At 37.3% G+C, this 17,540-nt stretch overlaps 1 protein-coding gene and 1 pseudogene across 1 annotated transcript; one reads left to right on the top strand and one right to left on the bottom strand.

The window, feature by feature from the left end:
* Positions 1–1,354: 1,354 nt before the first annotated feature.
* On the top strand, positions 1,355–8,511 carry LOC146644250 (uncharacterized). The gene is made up of 6 exons (XM_085396291.1): positions 1,355–2,482; positions 3,160–3,328; positions 4,275–4,664; positions 5,919–5,986; positions 6,805–6,848; positions 7,766–8,511. The coding sequence occupies exons 1-6, from the start codon at positions 2,282–2,284 to the stop codon at positions 7,869–7,871; spliced, it is 978 nt and encodes a 325-aa protein (XP_085252417.1). The 5' UTR covers positions 1,355–2,281; the 3' UTR covers positions 7,872–8,511.
* A 2,545-nt stretch (positions 8,512–11,056) lies between these two features.
* On the bottom strand, positions 11,057–12,912 carry LOC146644249 (uncharacterized; annotated as a pseudogene).
* Between the last annotated feature and the right edge of the window lie 4,628 nt (positions 12,913–17,540).

The raw sequence follows: 17,540 nt of genomic DNA, 5'->3' as shown, positions 1-17,540 counted from the left end.
GCATATGTGTATTGTTTGTGTATTTATACACAAGCATTCATATATAGTCAAATAATGAAAAAATAAATAAATAAACACACCAAATCCGGTTGTTGGTACTTGCTGGCTTGTGTAGCCCCTAGCATCCTGGAGCATTTCTGTTGTGTTTTGTACGTGTTTTGAGTTTTTATGTGCTTCTGAGTTTGTACGTGTTTTGGAGTTTGTACGTGCTTCAGGGTTCGTACACGATTTGAAGTTTGTATGTGCTTTGTCTGTAGGGGCCACCATAAATATACTTTTATTTATTCACTCCACATAAAATGAAATAAATAAATCATATAATACTATATAACTATTTAAATTTTCAGCTTTTTCCTTTTACAAATTTAAAGTGAAACAACATAAAACATGGCAAACCACAACACAATTAAATATAAATTATAATATGAAAACAAAAAGAAGATGCATATTCTCTGTTATATGGACCTGCATGAATAAACTTTCTGAATCCTTTATCATCCGCAACTGAAAATAGTTGTGGATGGTTACTATTTTTTATTTTATTTTATTTTATTGATTAGCATTCAAATATCTCAATGAATACAGAACAAAGATCTACCACAAAGCAAGAAAGCATGAGACAAGGCTAATCAAAAGGTATTGGCTGAAGCATTTGCTTATTACGCCAACCCTTTTAACAAAACATCTTTTTGCATGCAGCTCCAACACGTTCTCACTCCCAACTCTTCAAACGTGTGACGCATGGTCAGGCCCCCTCTGCTGCACATATGGACGCGCAGGGTACCCCTCTCGCATCGGGAATTGACGTGAAGGGTCCTCCGATTGAAGAGATTGCCGCGGAAGTGGTTTTTGTCGGTATATTTAGACATTTTCCAAATCACATTGTAACGACCTATACTGAACACAATAAATTATATAATGCAGGCAACTATCTGAGAGAAAATTACTGCAGATAAAACTAATTACAGGCTGTTATTTGTGTATAGGTTCTTGCATTGACGGAGTGAGCGATGTATGCTGGGTAATGGCACAGCTAGCGATTGGGTGAATTTATTGCACCGGTTTTATAAACTGTTCTACAATCCTTTTGATATTTGGAAATCTGTCGATCATTCTGCTACAGCTGTAAGATATCTTCTCCAACTCCTCTGAATACATGCAGTCATTTTACCGTCTGCTTTGGCTAATCACGCTCTTACGTATTAAATTAAATTAAATGCCTAATAAAAAAGAACAGCTTTTTTATTAGGCAAAAACATTTTCGGCAAAAAAACATTATGCAAAAACATTTTCGGTGCTGTTAAGGAATTCACAGCGACTCACTTGTTTATTTTTGAGAAAGTTTATTTTTTTTTTTTATCATATTAGATGAGCGGCAGTGACGTCAACGTACTCGATCGTACCACAGGTAAGTGCGAATCTGAATCTGTAGATTTTTTAAAATTATTTTTCTTATTTAAAACCAAAAAGAAAAACCCGAAACAGTGAGCTCACAAAGCAGTTCCATGGGTTAAGATTAGCAATTTCGTGGAACAGCGAATGACTTAACATTTAATAGCATATATGTTACCACACCACATGTGCTGTAAGTTAGCTAAATTCATTTCTGTTAGCCTATCAAGTTAAGCTTATCATATATCATCATCCAGGGTACAGTGATAGAGAAGTGTGTGCTGACGTTTGCTGTTGTTGCCACTTTGTAAAGTTTGAGGGTTCTAATAAGGGTCAGTGTTGCCAGATTGGGTTGATGCTCAAATTGAAGATAGACGTTATCTATCAATCTAGCTCTCTCTTTATGGCTCTCTCTCTCATTCTGGCTCTCTCTCTCTCTCTCTCGATTTTAAACTTAATAACAGCATTACATAATCATTAAATAGCAGACCGATCATCTATGCTGCAAATGAAATACAAATGGACACTAAACAGGGTTTATCTAAATCGTTACAATAGGGTTTAATGTATATATTTATTTATAAGGTGCTTCTGAATTCTGAATACTTTTTTTTTTCTAAACAGGTTCTTCATCAATCAGCCTATTATTGATTGATTCCTTCCTACATCTGCTTTTTGAAAAACTCCTAAAGGCAATTTTAAGAGCCACGTCAGTCTGTTTGTATCTGTTCTTACTGCTGTCCTTATTGGTCTGTCTCTCTGTTTCTATCCGCATTTCTGTCTCTTTAACTCTTCAGCTTTTTTCTTGTTGTCAGTGTGCTGGTTAACCTATAATTTGCCTTTTGTCTGTCTGCTGCCTTTTCCGTCTGTAATTATTCTTTGTTTCAACATGACACGCCCCAAATTCAGGCCCTGTACATTTTGCCAGACTCCCAATCAGGCAAGCAGAAGAACCTGCTATGTCTGCTTCGGAAGTCTGTCCAGCAAAAAGAAGCTAAAAGAAAAAGTAGAATCATTGGATAGCCAGTGGGCACAAGTTGTCTTGAAAAACAGAAATGTTTGCCGGATAATTGATTCTGCCCGTATTGCAGTAAGTAAAAAAAATTTTGTTTCATATATTATCATTAAGTTGTTATAAGATGTTGCTGGCACATTAACACAGCTCATCATATGTGCTTTTGAGAACATGCAACAATATTTTATCTACATTTTGCTAAAGACAAACAATTACTTTAACTGTAATACATCAGTGGTGGCTGTATGTATTCATATCAGTATGAATGTGTAAATGGTCTGTATTTGTATAGCGCTTTACTTAGTCCCTAAGGAACCCAAAGCACTTTACACTACATTCAGTCATCCACTCATTCACACACTGGTGATGGCAGCTACATTGTAGCCACAGCCACCCTGGGGCGCACTGACAGAGGCGAGGCTGCCGGACACTGGCGCCACCAGTAGGCAACGGGTGAAGTGTCTTGCCCAAGGACACAACGACCGAGACTGTCCAAGCCGGGGCTCGAACCGGCAACCTTCCGATTACAAAACGAACTGCCAACTCTTGAGCCACGATCGCTGTGTGTGAATGCTTAAATGGAAACTTCTAAGAAGCTGGTGTGAATATGGGTTAATATTGCATGTTGTATAAAGCACTTTTAGTGCTCCACGAGAGTAGGAAAACGCTATATAAGAGTCATTTCGTTTACCATTTAACAACAGGCTGTGTTTGACTAATTTGTGCCAACTATTTTTTTTTATTAATTTCAGGTGCAGAAACTTGAGTCTATAGGCTACAAGCCCATTTTATTTATTGGCAAAAAAGACAAGGATTCACATAAGTGGGTAGCAGATGTTATTACCCATTTGGACCCCACTTCTACTACAATAAATTTCCTGGAGAAGATGCAGAGGGCTTATGAATTTATACTGTCTAAGGGTAAGAGTGAAGTCTGTTGTATACTTTCAGTCCAGTTAATTAATGCTAATTTATATAGCAACTTTTCACAACAAGTCGTCTCAACTTGCTTTCACAATCAGAATACTTCATTAATCTTTAAGCAAATTGTGTAAGTATATTTTAAGGTCATTAAATAACCATTGAAGGATATGTTATCAAAGGCTTCGTTCACACTGCAGGTCTTAATGCTCAATTCAGATTTTTTTTGTCTGCTTGTTCACACTACAAATAAAATGTGACAGCAAACGCGCTCTAGTGTGAACGCCCAAAGTGCCTGCATGCGCAAAAGAAGACGTCACACACATTGCGCTCTGTTTAGACCCAGACCAAACAGTATTGTTTGACTGATGGCCCTTATTATAAAGACTTGTTTGAGACTTTATGTTTCCCAATTTTGCTTTAAGTTATTTTGTTATTTACATATGGCCTAATAATGATCCTTATTGCTGTTTTAGAGAGGAGCGGTGCTTCAAAAGGTAGTTTCAGATTTCTGTCAGAATCTGCAAATAAAATGTTCACGTTTCTCCAACATTGTCTTCCCAACAGTTTAGCTGGATGGCCAGGAAGCGTTCATGATGTCTTCTGTGGTGCTTCTCTGGCGCTGATAATTGGCGTCTGTCTTGTGTCAGTGACGTGGAAGATCGATTTAATGTGACAGGACCGTTCAAACAGCAGTCGCTTTCTAAAATATCAGCTATGTATCGGATTCAGTAACACATACGAACGTGACCCAAATTGGATTTGAAAATATCGGATTTGTGCCGTTCACACTGTCAGACCATGATCGGATATGGGTCGCATAGGGTCAAAAAAATCTGATTTGCTGCGCTTTCGCCTGCAGTGTGAACGTAGCCAAAGTGTAGTTCCTGCTAAATATAAGGCCTTTTTTGAAAAATATTTTTATGAAAGTAAATATGTTTTATAGGAACCTCCACACCAGTGCACCCCAATACCCCCACAGAACAGCAGCTTGTGCAGTCCAAGAATGCCACCAAGGAGCAACCTGAGATGACCACCCAGGAACATCAATCTTCTAGGCTCCTCGAGGAGCACCCAAAGAGCCTGTCAGACGAGCAGACAGAGACTGTTTTTGTTCTCAATCTTGTTCCTTTATCTCCTTCTTCTGTTCCATGCTCCCAGTCTTTCCAAAAAAAGAAGAGAGACAGAAGCACCTCACAAACAACCTCTCCCACCTCTCCACCACCTTTTAAACCCGCAGACCAGCCATCTCTGCAGTCTCTTCATCCACCTGCTAGCCACGCGATCTCCCAGTCCTTAAGTGAGGGTGGCCAACATGAAAATAAGAAGAGAAAGAGTAAGTATTGCTTTGCATGTTATGTCTTGAGATTTTTAAGTTTCTTACCCAAAAATGATACATATGTTGTCCTAGAGAACTAACAAACCATTGCAAAGTATTATTCACTAGTTATTTAGCTGCATTTTGGTGTACACTATAAAAAGACTATAATTAAATATGGTCAATCCCTTACTTTAGTTAAGAGGTGAAAGAAATCTCCGTCCGTGGATCGGGTTTCCTTCGAGACATGGGCAGCGATAAGCAGAGTTCATCCTTTAACATAAACAACATTAAAATATTCTCATGCATGATCAATGGTTAATCACGGTACCAGCTGGAGTACCAGGAGCAGTTTGGAAAAACAAGAAGACGCGGAGACTGTTCTAGGTGTCATTCCAAACTGACTCAAAGGTTTATTCTCTGTGCAACAGTATATATAGAGGGAAAAGGTTCGTGTGTCAACAGATTCTCAGTTCAAACCGGTACAGACCAAATAAGGGAACGTCTTCCTGCCTTGTGAGCAAAGAAGTATCCTTTGTATAGTTTATCAGTTCAGCTACAATTTATGATCATCCCAGCAAAATGCACTCCTAGACATAGAATACAGAGTTCTTTCATTAGTGAATTCTGAAACGAACCACCTGGCCTTTAACAAGCTCTTTTCTAAGAGATAAGGAAGGGAGGATGGGAGTAAGGAAGTGGTCTCTGTGGTGTTTTCAACCTTGAGGTACCAACCTGTGATTCTTACACATTAATTCTTAGGTTACAGAGAAAGAGAAAAACAACTAGTAAATGGGCCTTATTGAGTAACAGTTTTCCTGTATAATATCACTATAAAACAATATCCTGTAAATGCTAACTGTAGTATCAAAATATCACAACAAGAGGACTTTGTAATTCAACTTGATTGGATTGAGAAAACTAAAACGCACTTTGAGAGAACATTTTAGTTTCTCTCAACAAATAGTGTATGCATTTATATAAACAAGGTCTGGTGGCACTCAATTGCAAAATGAAGGGTGAATTTTTTTTGTTAATTTGTTGGTCCTAAGTGAAACTAAGTTTTTACATAGAATTGATTCACAATTTATGGTATGTACTTTAAAAAAAAACTCAACTGAGGTGGGTTCACTTTTGGACCCCAGAGGACAAATGGAGTATGGCAATCAGGAGGATATTACAGATTTTCACTTCTTGAGTGAAAACTCATATTTGATTTCTTGTGTATACAGAGTCTTATGTTTTTTTTAAATGTAATTTTTCATTTCTTAGGCTGTCGAAGATGTAGTAGGCAGAAGGTGTTCCAGTTTGAAGAAGTCACTGAGAGCAGGATAAATGAGGTAATACTTAAAATGTTTTCATTTGCTTTTCAGTAGACTTTTTACAGTAAGCCTATCTCAAGTTGTTTTCATCCATGCACTACAGCCATGAACTGTGCTACATGGGTAAATTCAAATGTACTTTTGAGATTAGTGAAGGGAAATGATTAATGGAATTACATTAAAAGATTGTATTGTATTTCATGTGTTTGTTCTTAAACAATTCTGCAAAATTAATCACAGACATTGAATACTGCTACATCTTGCTACAAAAACCTACATGGCTAACATAGAAATGACTGTATATGAGGAAGGATCATATTTTTTTCTGTGTAAGCCTATATCCTCAGTTGTTCTTGTTGAATCAGGATCATAGAAAGCACAATTTATAGATCCTGATATATGCTGACCAGCCCTGTCTCACTATAAATAGTAGATAATCATGTGTAGTTTGAAGTGTTTAAATGGACACAATTCAAACAATTCATAATGGGATGATATTGATTATGTCAGTGTATGATGTTACAAGTACGTCAAACTTTCCGAGGAAAAGAACATAGCCAGAGTCAAAAACAGATAGACGCAGTTAACTAAACCTGTGATCAAAATAATTTTTTGTGAATGCCACAATTGGATACATGCTTTTCAAAATCCTATTATTATTTTTTTTTATAAACAGAAATGCCTTACATACACATACCTACACATCTATCAAAGTGTGTTTACATGGGTCTGTGTGTGTCTCAGGTGTGCACACTGGATTACACACAAGCTTTATGAAGACACCTATCCATTAACCATGTTATTTAACGATTGCCTCTCTGATTCCTTCTGTCTAGGGGAACACAGAAGTAAAAGTGCGTTGGTTGCCTTGCTCTGTTTGGTAAGAAGCTCTTGATATTTCATTCTCTGAGAATGTTCTGTTTCCATCGATTACCTTTTTGGAGCACAAATGAAAATGGAAAACCAGGTGTTTTGTCACGTCTTACTTCTCGCTTTTTTTCTTATCCTATCTCAATTATTTAATCAATTAAGGATTATTGCAAAGTTTTTTGCCATCTTTGTCGAATCATAAAATAACAAATTTAATAAGAAATATATTTGAAACTGTTCAGAAAACACACGTAGTGTCTTACTTAGATGCAAAAGTACTGGGAATAATTCCAGCTGGACTGTGCTGGGGCCATAAGAGCACTCACATTAATTGTAAGAAATATATAAAAGCTATCAGGATTTTGACAAAGTGGAGAGAATTTGTCCATGTCTTACACAGATTTATGTGTGCCAAAGGATAAATCGCCTAAGCAGTGGAGGGAGTATTCAGATTCTGAACTTTCCAAAGAAGTACTAATATCACACTGTGAAAGCTTTCAGTTGTTTTGCATACTGTATTTCTAGCATTACAATTGTGTGACAGCAATGAATCTCTACAAATTAAAGAGTAAACAACAGCCTTTATAATAATCCAAAAGAAACTAATTATCACATTTGAACAATTTTTATTTTCACTTCACAGAAAGGATATTATGAAATGTTCAACTGAAAAACAATAACTAAGTCTTTCATATGTGTCGAGTGTAACTGTACAGTAGTGTTTTGTTTGTAATCCATCTAAATTACAAATAGTGTAGCAGAAGTTGAAAATATCCATAAAAATGACAATTTGCATTTTAGTACAGTACTTAAGGAAATGTCTTTATCATGTTCCACCTCTGGTGTTAAACATAAAAAGCACGAAGTAATCCCCAACATGATATTAATGTTTTTGGTGTTGTTTCTTTCAATAATTATATTTTCCAGTGGGAAAATCTGGGATGACACGTGGGAGCCAGCCAGTGAATTTCAACACCACTTTGCCATGCCAGATGTGCCACCTCCTTCAGCCACTGAGGAAGTCTTCTTATGATGTTGTGATGTTTGTTTTTCCATGTTACAAACAAGTAAGATATAATGTCTGAAAACTGAAGTTGTGTACTGTCTACAAGGAACACTTTCAGAAATATGTGGAACCAAAGGTCCATACATCCAGATGTCACATTGATCTTCTCTGTTCACAGACTGGATATGTTCATTTTCAGCAGTTTGATTGTTTAGAAATGTTAGACAAATATTTATACTTGTTAAAATGCATTGTGTTACGTAAAAAAAGACTTTATCTTATGTTGTTAACTACAATAGTAGTTCTGTGTTCTTAACTTGAATGTTTTTGTACAGCATTTATATTTGCTACATTCTTTAAAAAGTGAGTGTAGGCTGTTATAATTGTTACGGTGAATATGACCCGCAGCTAGCAACTCAATCCATAAAACACATCAGTCTGTTTCCCTTTGTTTCTCATATGAAGTTGTTATTGTAAACAGGTGTTCTGTTTAGTTTAAAGTATGAAGGCTGGTGAAATTGTACTGAGTACTGTCAATGAAAAGTAAAATAAAAAATCAAAGGTCTATTGAGATGTGAGAACTTGTAGTACTGTTTGATGTTGAGACTGAAAGTTTCCATTACTAGTAGTATCAACTTTCATAATTTTCTTAGATGCTCAACATTGACTTGGCCTTGATCCACCTACACTGTTATATAACTTCATTCTCTATGCAAATATTATTTTTTCTGCTTTGCACATATAATGTATACATAGAACACAGAAAATGTCAAATTGCACTACCAGTAATCATTTCAAGTGTGATGTCCCCACAAATAATAAGCATGTTAGATTATGTACACATATTTTCAAATTAAAATCAACATTGAATGTGGCTTTGTCCCATTACCACTGACAACATTCTTTTGAGTATTTTAACTACATTGATTATTAGAGGGTTAAGTCAACCCTCTGAGCTCTAACAGCACTTAACCCTGTATATTGGGACTATGTCATTTTTGGCTTTAGAAGATTACTAACAAATATTGGCCGTCATAGGAGAAAGAGCATTAAGCTGTTTCTGTTGAGAGATACGACCTGAACTACTATTTAGGGTTAGGGGCCAGTACAATAGCAAAACTGCTTAAAGAGATTGGAGCCAGAGGACAGGTGCTGCTGCAGGTTATAAGAAAATTAGCTAACACTGCTGAGTGGGCCAATCACTGGCTGTGGTTAAAGAGGGCTGAGATCACTTGGGCAGTCAGCTATCCGCAACACACATGCCCAGAATTGATCAAACTGTGGTGGAGCTACCTAAGCAGGGGGCATCAAAAGGGTAGAAAACATAACACTATAATTTGTACTGTGATAGACCTGAAGCCTTGTTGACTGATACAGCTGTTTCAGGGCTCCTGGGGCTGTGCAGTTAACCTCATGGTAGTGAAACATAAGGCAGGAATGAAAAAAGGTTTTGCTTCTACCCTCAGCTCTTTTTCCTGTTTGTGGGAGGCAGTGGAGATGTAGAGGGTACAGCCCGATCTGGGCGCGGAGGTATGGGATGCCAGATCACATGCCCCAGTTCCGGCTCTCCTCTCCTCTCTTCTATGTTATCTCTTTTCTCTTTCACCTTTTCTATCTCTTTAAGAAGTGAGGCTCTTTAAGCACTAAAGACCTAAATAGTACTTATCGTTTTGCAGTGAAGTGATAGAAGAAAATAAATTGTAGAAAACTAAATAGGAAAAAGTAGAAGAGAAATAACAATTTCACATCAACCAGTGACACACCGCGGGGCCTGATCAACCCTGGCAGGGCCTCCATTTATGAGGGTGTCTACTGGTAAGGGCCAAAACACCCAATGAATCCAAGGCCCACTACTGATGATGTGTCACAATATTTTTATATTATAATCTGGATTTGGTCTTTAATCCCTAAACCTAACCAAGAACTTTAAAAGAAACTAAAAAATGGCAAATATCTTTTGATAAAAGACCAAAAGACACTGTGAAGTTGATGCACACAACGATTTGTCCTCCTGATGAAGTTTCAGGACTGCCTTTCTCCATAGTGGCCATCCATCTATTCCTTTTGTGGAATAAATTTATGTGCTGTATGTGTCACAAATACCTAAATTTGATCTGGTGTGGGCTATAGTATTGAAAGGGTTGCATAATAAGAAATTGTTTTTGTTTGTGAAATAGATTTCTACGTTCTTTTTCACAAGTTACTTACATGATTGGCAGTCATTTTCAGTTTTTACATATCAAGTCTACAGTCATAACTATATTAAACAGAAATGTGTTTTATGTCTTTGTCATGGAAATATAAATGTCGCTAAATTTTAACTGTGGTGACAAAATGATCCATTGAAACTGCATGAAAACATCAAACTGACAGTTATTTTTCAACTTTATTTGATTGTGGTCATTGGTAATATAAAAACAAATAAACTACAGTGATACAGACAATTTAATGAAATTTGGTGGGGGTAAAATGACAATGATGTTGGTCCACCCTAAGACACTGTAGGCTTAGTAACCACTGGATCAATTAATACTCTAAATTTAAAAAAAAATATGGTTGAGCACATCGCTGTACAACTGGAACTAAACAAAAAAAGTTATATATCCAAAAGTTAATTTGTGGATCAGGGTTGTTGTGACAGAATCAGCTGAACTGCCTACTGTACTGTAGTATGATTATTTTAAAAATAAGCACAAGTACTAGTAATGCACTCAAACATTATTGATACTGTTGATACGAATGATACATACCATGAAAATATACTTAACATGTACATCAAAATACTCAAGAATGAAAACTCTCACCTGTGACAAGCATACTTGAAATTTGCTTACAAAGTTCTATCAATCACATTTCAATATGTCTTGTAAATTCTGTGAGCCAAAAATATATTACAGTAACTTAACATGACAAAAATGTAAAAAGTACAAAATCTCCCTCTGATACATAACAGTGTACTATTATGTATTACCAAAATGCATGTTTAAAAACAGTGTAACAGGGTTGTTTTTAGCTCTACGAATGACATTAAATAAAAATGTGCCAGCTGTCTTTGTAAAAAACTATATGCATTGATGTGATGAAGTCTTGGGAATGCACTGTCAATGACTGGTCTATGGCCAACTTGAAAAAATTGGGGCCCCCAGCATTAAACCTGCAAGGTAGGAAGTTGATATAAGTTTGAGGACAAACTGATATATTACAGATATTTATTACCGGCTTTAATTAGAAAATTCAGAGTCACTGTAAAAGTCATCGTCGGAAGTATGATCAAGGTTAATGTTCTTTGCTCCTGACAAAACTTGCATGTAACACTGTCTTGCGTGCAGCTTGTTTTGTTTCACATTCTGTCGTTTTCTGAGGATGATGCTCTGTAGACCTCTCAAACCCTCCTCACTTAGGCCACAATGCGAACCTTAAAAATAGAACATATAATTTAGTCTGCTTTAATGCCTTAAGAAACAGTCAGTGTTTTGTATGCATTACTTAAATACATACTTTTAAATATCTCACTGGAAAACAGGCCGGACAGCTCTTTCAGGATATCATCATATTTTGAAAGAGATTTCCAGTGATGGTCCATCTCTGTAACAAGAATCTTCTTTTCCTCCTCAAGTCTTCTTATTGCCATGATGATATCGAATGCCCCTCTCTTTGTTGTAAGGCTGACAGAGTCTGAAATGCATTTATAACAAAGTTATAAATCAATTCACAAAGAACGTCTGAAGTCGTAAATGATTTTAGGTCAACACCTGAAGCTTAGGGTTTCATTATATGTCAGATATGCTGAAAGTAGACAACATATATGTACAACTACCGCTGTGTGCCCGCTGCCACGGCCAGCTTGTGTCACCAGACAGAATTTCTTCCAAGCACAGAGTTTCTTTGTCTGGAAACATTCTGTTGTATTTTTCCACAGCAGAAGTCAAGATTCCTTTCTCTTCTCTGATCTTGCGACAAATCTTGGCACGGGCTTTATTTCCATCGGTGTCTTTGTACAGACGCTGGGATCGTCTCTTTATGCTCGCTACAAGCACTTCGATTCTGCTCACCAAGGGATCAATATCACTTGTGCTTGTTGTTGCTGCTTAGGAGAAATAACACAGCTACACTTACATAAAGTCATTGTACAATTGCATCACATTTTTGAATCAGTTTTTGCTCACCTTCTGCCCAATCCTTTACATCACTGACCCATTCATCCAGTTGACTGTCAGTCACTGCTAATTGGACTTTTAAGGACTCCAGGTTCTGAAGCTGGGTTAGAAGAGCTTTTGTGGCCTACATTGTCAATTTGAGATTAAAAAACAAACAAACAAACAAAAAACACTAAACACATGTTTACTCCAAATAATAAGAACACAGAGGAGTAATCATCTAAAAATAAAGTAACAATATCATTACCTTCTGATATCGATGGGTCAGAGAGGTGGCCAACTGGTCTAGCTTTTGTTGATTCCAGCGCATGGTCATAAGAGTTAGCATGTCACTCCGTCCTGCAAACACAGAAAACGTAGTGTTACCACTTTCATCATAATTACACACTTAAAATCTAACTAGTGCAGGATTTGCCTTCTCACCTGCTTTGGACATATGTTTTGTGGTAACTGCAATCCTTGACAAAAAGGCATTACATTGCTCTACCTCCTCCCCTAGAGTCAAACCAGCCCCATCTTGATATGCTCCACTCCATTTCACCTGGAAAACACACACACACACACACACACACACACACACACACACACACACACACACACACACACACACACACACACAAAGATAAAATACAAATTACACAAAATGTTGATGTGCAATTGTTCAGATAAAGTCATTAAAGTCAGAATTTCATACCTCACATTTGAAATCGTGGGCTTTAGCATGAAAGACTGAAAGAAATGGCTTCATGCTAAGAAGGTGCTGGAGCTCTGGACAGCTTTTTGTTACTCTTTCAAGATATGGCCAATACTTGCAGGTAACATCCATACAAAAAAAAAGTGATATGTCTATTGGCCAGCTTTTGTTGCAGGTACAAGGGATAAGCAAAAATTTCACCCCTGTACATATTTAGAGTACGGAGCAGCACTCCATGCCTACACACTGCAAGCTCCAGTCCCTCCTCATCCACCTTGCTGCTGGATCTTTGGGAGGTCTCTCTGGCTGCTGACCACTCCCCTCCACAAACACCTCGTCCGGAGACCTAAAATGCATTAAATAGCTGGTGACAATGTCTTTTCACAATCTCTTCAACAGAGTGTTAAAGGTTAACATAATTATGTCTATGTAATTAGAGCGTTCAATCTTACATGTCTGGATGTGCTGTGTATGTAGTCCACAAATCTTCCCATATCTTCATCCTTTGCTATGAAGGCGTCTTCAAAGATGCCCAGTTCCTCAGATCTGAACAAAATAGCAATACAGTATACTTTATGGTGTCATACAAAGTAAGTCCAAAGTTAATTGGTGCACCTTATAGTCACATTGTCTGAAACAAACGTTGGTATTACACATATTTTGCTGTACCTGGCTGCATTCTTGAAACGGTAATGCTTGCGGTTTCCATCCACTGAAATTGCAAGCATGTCTGGGGCACATGCATGACATGTGAAGGGATCCTCCTTTAAAATCTTGTCTAATTCATATCTCACGGCTTCCCACTCAAAGAAACTTTTCTGAAAGCCATTTGCAGAGATCTTTCCCGTCTGGTTTAAAATGAAAGACATAAAGAGAAAACAACTACGCTACAAGTGACTTTTAAATCCTGAATAACACAGAAGAACCATACTGTAAAGGATGCATAAACTAAAATGCTCACACGGCCAAAGTGGAGAGTTCGTTGATCAAGCATTTTTAAAAATGCTTTGCAGGAGAGTCCGGGTGATGCCATCTTCATTTCTTCAAATGTGAAGAAGACATCTGTTGCGTACAAAGTAGAAAAGTGAAGGGTAGCGGGCCAGTAATCACTTAGATTTAGGTCATCTACTCCAGCAGTCCAAGAAGCTTCACATGTCTCACACCTCAGCTCTGGCATGCTGAGATTGTAACGTCCTAGAAAAGTGAAAAACTCATGACTCCAGAGTAAAAGTTTATTATCTTTGGGTTAGGTCTTCTTTTTGTCTCAGACTATACTGCAACAATGCTTGTGAGGGTTTAGTTTTAGGTGAATTGTTTACAGATGGTTGTCAGTCAGGACAAAATGAAGTTCTTCTTACCATTCATTGTGACCACAGCAACAACCTTCCCTGGTCTGACCCTCAAACACTCTGGTGGACAGCCGCAGATTGTGACTGGGCTCTCCACAGGTACAAGTCGTGCTAAAGAAGTCAACATGTATGCGTAACATATGATTTAAATAAGTTTATTAACTATGAAGTAAAACGTTGAAATGTGACTAAGATATGGTAGGACCAACTGAGCCTTACTTGAAACAATAAAAAAAACAACTTAACAGCTCAAAGCTAACAGTGTAGTTGAGAGCTGAGGAAGCATCAACTTTTTTAAAAAATGAGATAGAGAGAGAGAGCGTAAGGGAAATGTATAAACAGTAAACATACTAAGTTTAGTCACAGAACTTACCATCATGGCAAAGGGTCTTATTTACAATGTAAGTTGTTGGAGGCAATGGCTGGAAGAATCCGGCAGTCATGGCACGTCTATTGTGAAGGACATATCTGGTGTGCATGATGACATCACATTTATCACAAAAAAGGGGGCGTGGTAGACAGTCACGACAACGAAGCACAGCTGGATTGCTCCCACATTGTTGGCATATATGTTCCGACACACTTTCTTGAGCTGCCATGGTATTCACCAAATGGGGTCTTTTGGCCCTCCAACTCTCTGAAAAAAGAGTTTTTCTTGTGCTCCAGTTCAAGGAAGCCAAAAGAGGAGCTTTTGGTGGTGGTGCTTCATGGTGATCGTCTGAAGAATCATTCAGTGAGCTCTGGAGTTCTTGTAGAAAGCGCTCTGTTGCCGAAAATGTTTTTGCCTAATAAAAAAGAACAGCTTTTTTATTAGGCATTTAATTTAATTTAATACGTAAGAGCGTGATTAGCCAAAGCAGACGGTAAAATGACTGCATGTATTCAGAGGAGTTGGAGAAGATATCTTACAGCTGTAGCAGAATGATCGACAGATTTTCAAATATCAAAAGGATTGTAGAACAGTTTATAAAACCGGTGCAATAAATTCACCCAATCGCTAGCTGTGCCATTACCCAGCATACATCGCTCACTCCGTCAATGCAAGAATCTATACACAAATAACAGCCTGTAATTAGTTTTATCTGCAATAATTTTCTCTCAGATAGTTGCCTGCATTATATAATTTATTGTGTTCAGTATAGGTCGTTACAATGTGATTTGGAAAATGTCTAAATATACCGACAAAAGCCACTTCCGCGGCAATCTCTTCAATCGGAGGACCCTTTACGTCAATTCCCGACGCGAGAGGGGTACCCTGCGCGTCCATATGTGCAGCAGAGGGGGCCTGACCATGCGTCACACGTTTGACGAGTTGGGAGTGAGAACGTGTTGGCAGCTCCTGTACACAGGGCTCGAAGCAAAGAAAAAGCAAAGCAAAAACAAATAAACAAACAAACAAACAAACAAAAAAAACTTTCCACCTTAGATAAGTAACTACATCAAAGCAAAACAGTCAAGAGTTTCTGTATCCGGTTGTTCAGTCTGACGTCACTAGCTTGATTTCTGTAATGAGAGGCATATTCGAATCGTCATATCTCCTTAATGAAGCAAAGTTAAGACATGAGGCTTGTCCCAGTATATCTTCAGACACTCCTGACGCTCACAATTCAAGAATTTCTTTCTCACCTATTACCGTTCTGAAATGAGTTGGACTTGTTTGAGGGTAGGAAATTCGTCCTTCGCTCAGATTTCTTCAGATTTCAAACTCTGGAAATGAACCACTTTTTTCTCTCGTCATAACTTTTTGTTGGATTTCCACAGAGACCTGAAAATTTCCATGACTGTTCACCAAAGCCTGCTGTCTCTTACGGTGAAAGAATGATATCGATACTCCAAATATATTTAGAGTTACAAAGCGTTGTTTGAGGGCAAGTCAAGGCAGTTTTTGCTTTGCTCTACTCAGTTATGGTGCATTACAAGTCAAATATCTTTAATAATTCATAATTTAATGATAAATTGTCAACACTTGAAGATTCCCCCATCCCTTCTGAACAAAACGGTGTAAGAATGACCACTCTAGCCCCTACGGTTAGGAAATTATGGTCATTTGTTTGAGGGGAGTCGTCACTATGAGAAATAGACTGCAATAATCCTGTGTCTCTCTGTGCTGCGTGCACCTGTTTTGGCGGGAAAAGGTACACAGCCTCTTTGGTGGTGGATTCAAATTCAGCAGCTCCCAGGCTGACCTAGGAACTTACTTCTCTCTCCCTGTGTGTGTGTGTGACAGAGAGAGAGAGAGAAAGCCTTTTAATGGGATGCTCTCATTGTAAGATTTAAATTCAATATATTTAGACTGGTTGACTGAATTGGATCGTGTGTGTCTCTCTGTACATGTGTGTTTCCTCACTAAAAAGAGACGGCTCTTTCGGCTCCGAACCGGCTCTTCAGGTTGTTTTGTTGCTTTAATTAATTTATTATTAACATTAATATAAAATTATGCACAAAAGGAATTAGTAATGTAAAAAAAAAGTGGTTTTATTTATATATGTTTATATATAAATATATGCAGTGGCCCCTAGAGACAAAACACGTACAAACTCCAAAACACATTTCTAGCATGAACTGAACTTCCAAAACAGAGCTACCTAGATCACTTAAATTACACAATTGAAAGCATGAAAGCATATGTGTATTGTTTGTGTATTTATACACAAGCATTCATATATAGTCAAATAATGAAAAAATAAATAAATAAACACACCAAATCCGGTCGTTGGTACTTGCTGGCTTGTGTAGCATCTTGGAGCATTTCTGTTGTGTTTTGTACGTGTTTTGAGTTTTTATGTGCTTCTGAGTTTGTACGTGCTTTGGAGTTTGTACGTGTTTTTACGTGTTTTGGAGTTTGTACGTGTTTTGGAGTTTGTACGTGCTTCAGGGTTCGTACACGATTTGAAGTTTGTATGTGCTTTGTCTGTAAGGGCCACCATAAATATACTTTTATTTATTCACTCCACATAAGATGTAATAAATAAATCATATAATACTATAACTATTTAAATTTTCAGCTTTTTCCTTTTACAAATTTAAAGTGAAACAACATAAAACACGGCAAACCACAACACAATTAAATATAAATTATAATATGAAAACAAAAAGAAGATGCATATTCTCTGTTATATGGACCTGCATGAATAAACTTTCTGAATCCTTTATCATCCGCAACTGAAAATAGTTGTGGATGGTTACTATTTTTTATTTTATTTTATTTTATTGATTAGCATTCAAATATCTCAATGAATACAGAACAAAGATCTACCACAAAGCAAGAAAGCATGAGACAAGGCTAATCAAAAGGTATTGGCTGAAGCATTTGCTTATTACGCCAACTCTTTTAACAAAACATCTTTTTGCATGCAGCTCCTGTACACAGGGCTCGAAGCAAAGAAAAAGCAAAGCAAAAACAAATAAACAAACAAACAAAAAAAACTTTCCACCTTAGATAAGTAACTACATCAAAGCAAAACAGTCAAGAGTTTCTGTATCCGGTTGTTCAGTC

Source organism: Rhamphochromis longiceps, linkage group LG22 (assembly GCF_057381845.1).
Source record: "Rhamphochromis longiceps isolate RC_006_pf linkage group LG22, R_longiceps_female_GT1.1, whole genome shotgun sequence".
NCBI lineage: Eukaryota > Metazoa > Chordata > Actinopteri > Cichliformes > Cichlidae > Rhamphochromis > Rhamphochromis longiceps.
Note: the sequence above shows the minus strand (reverse complement) of the source record. Positions and strands in the feature narration are given on the sequence as shown.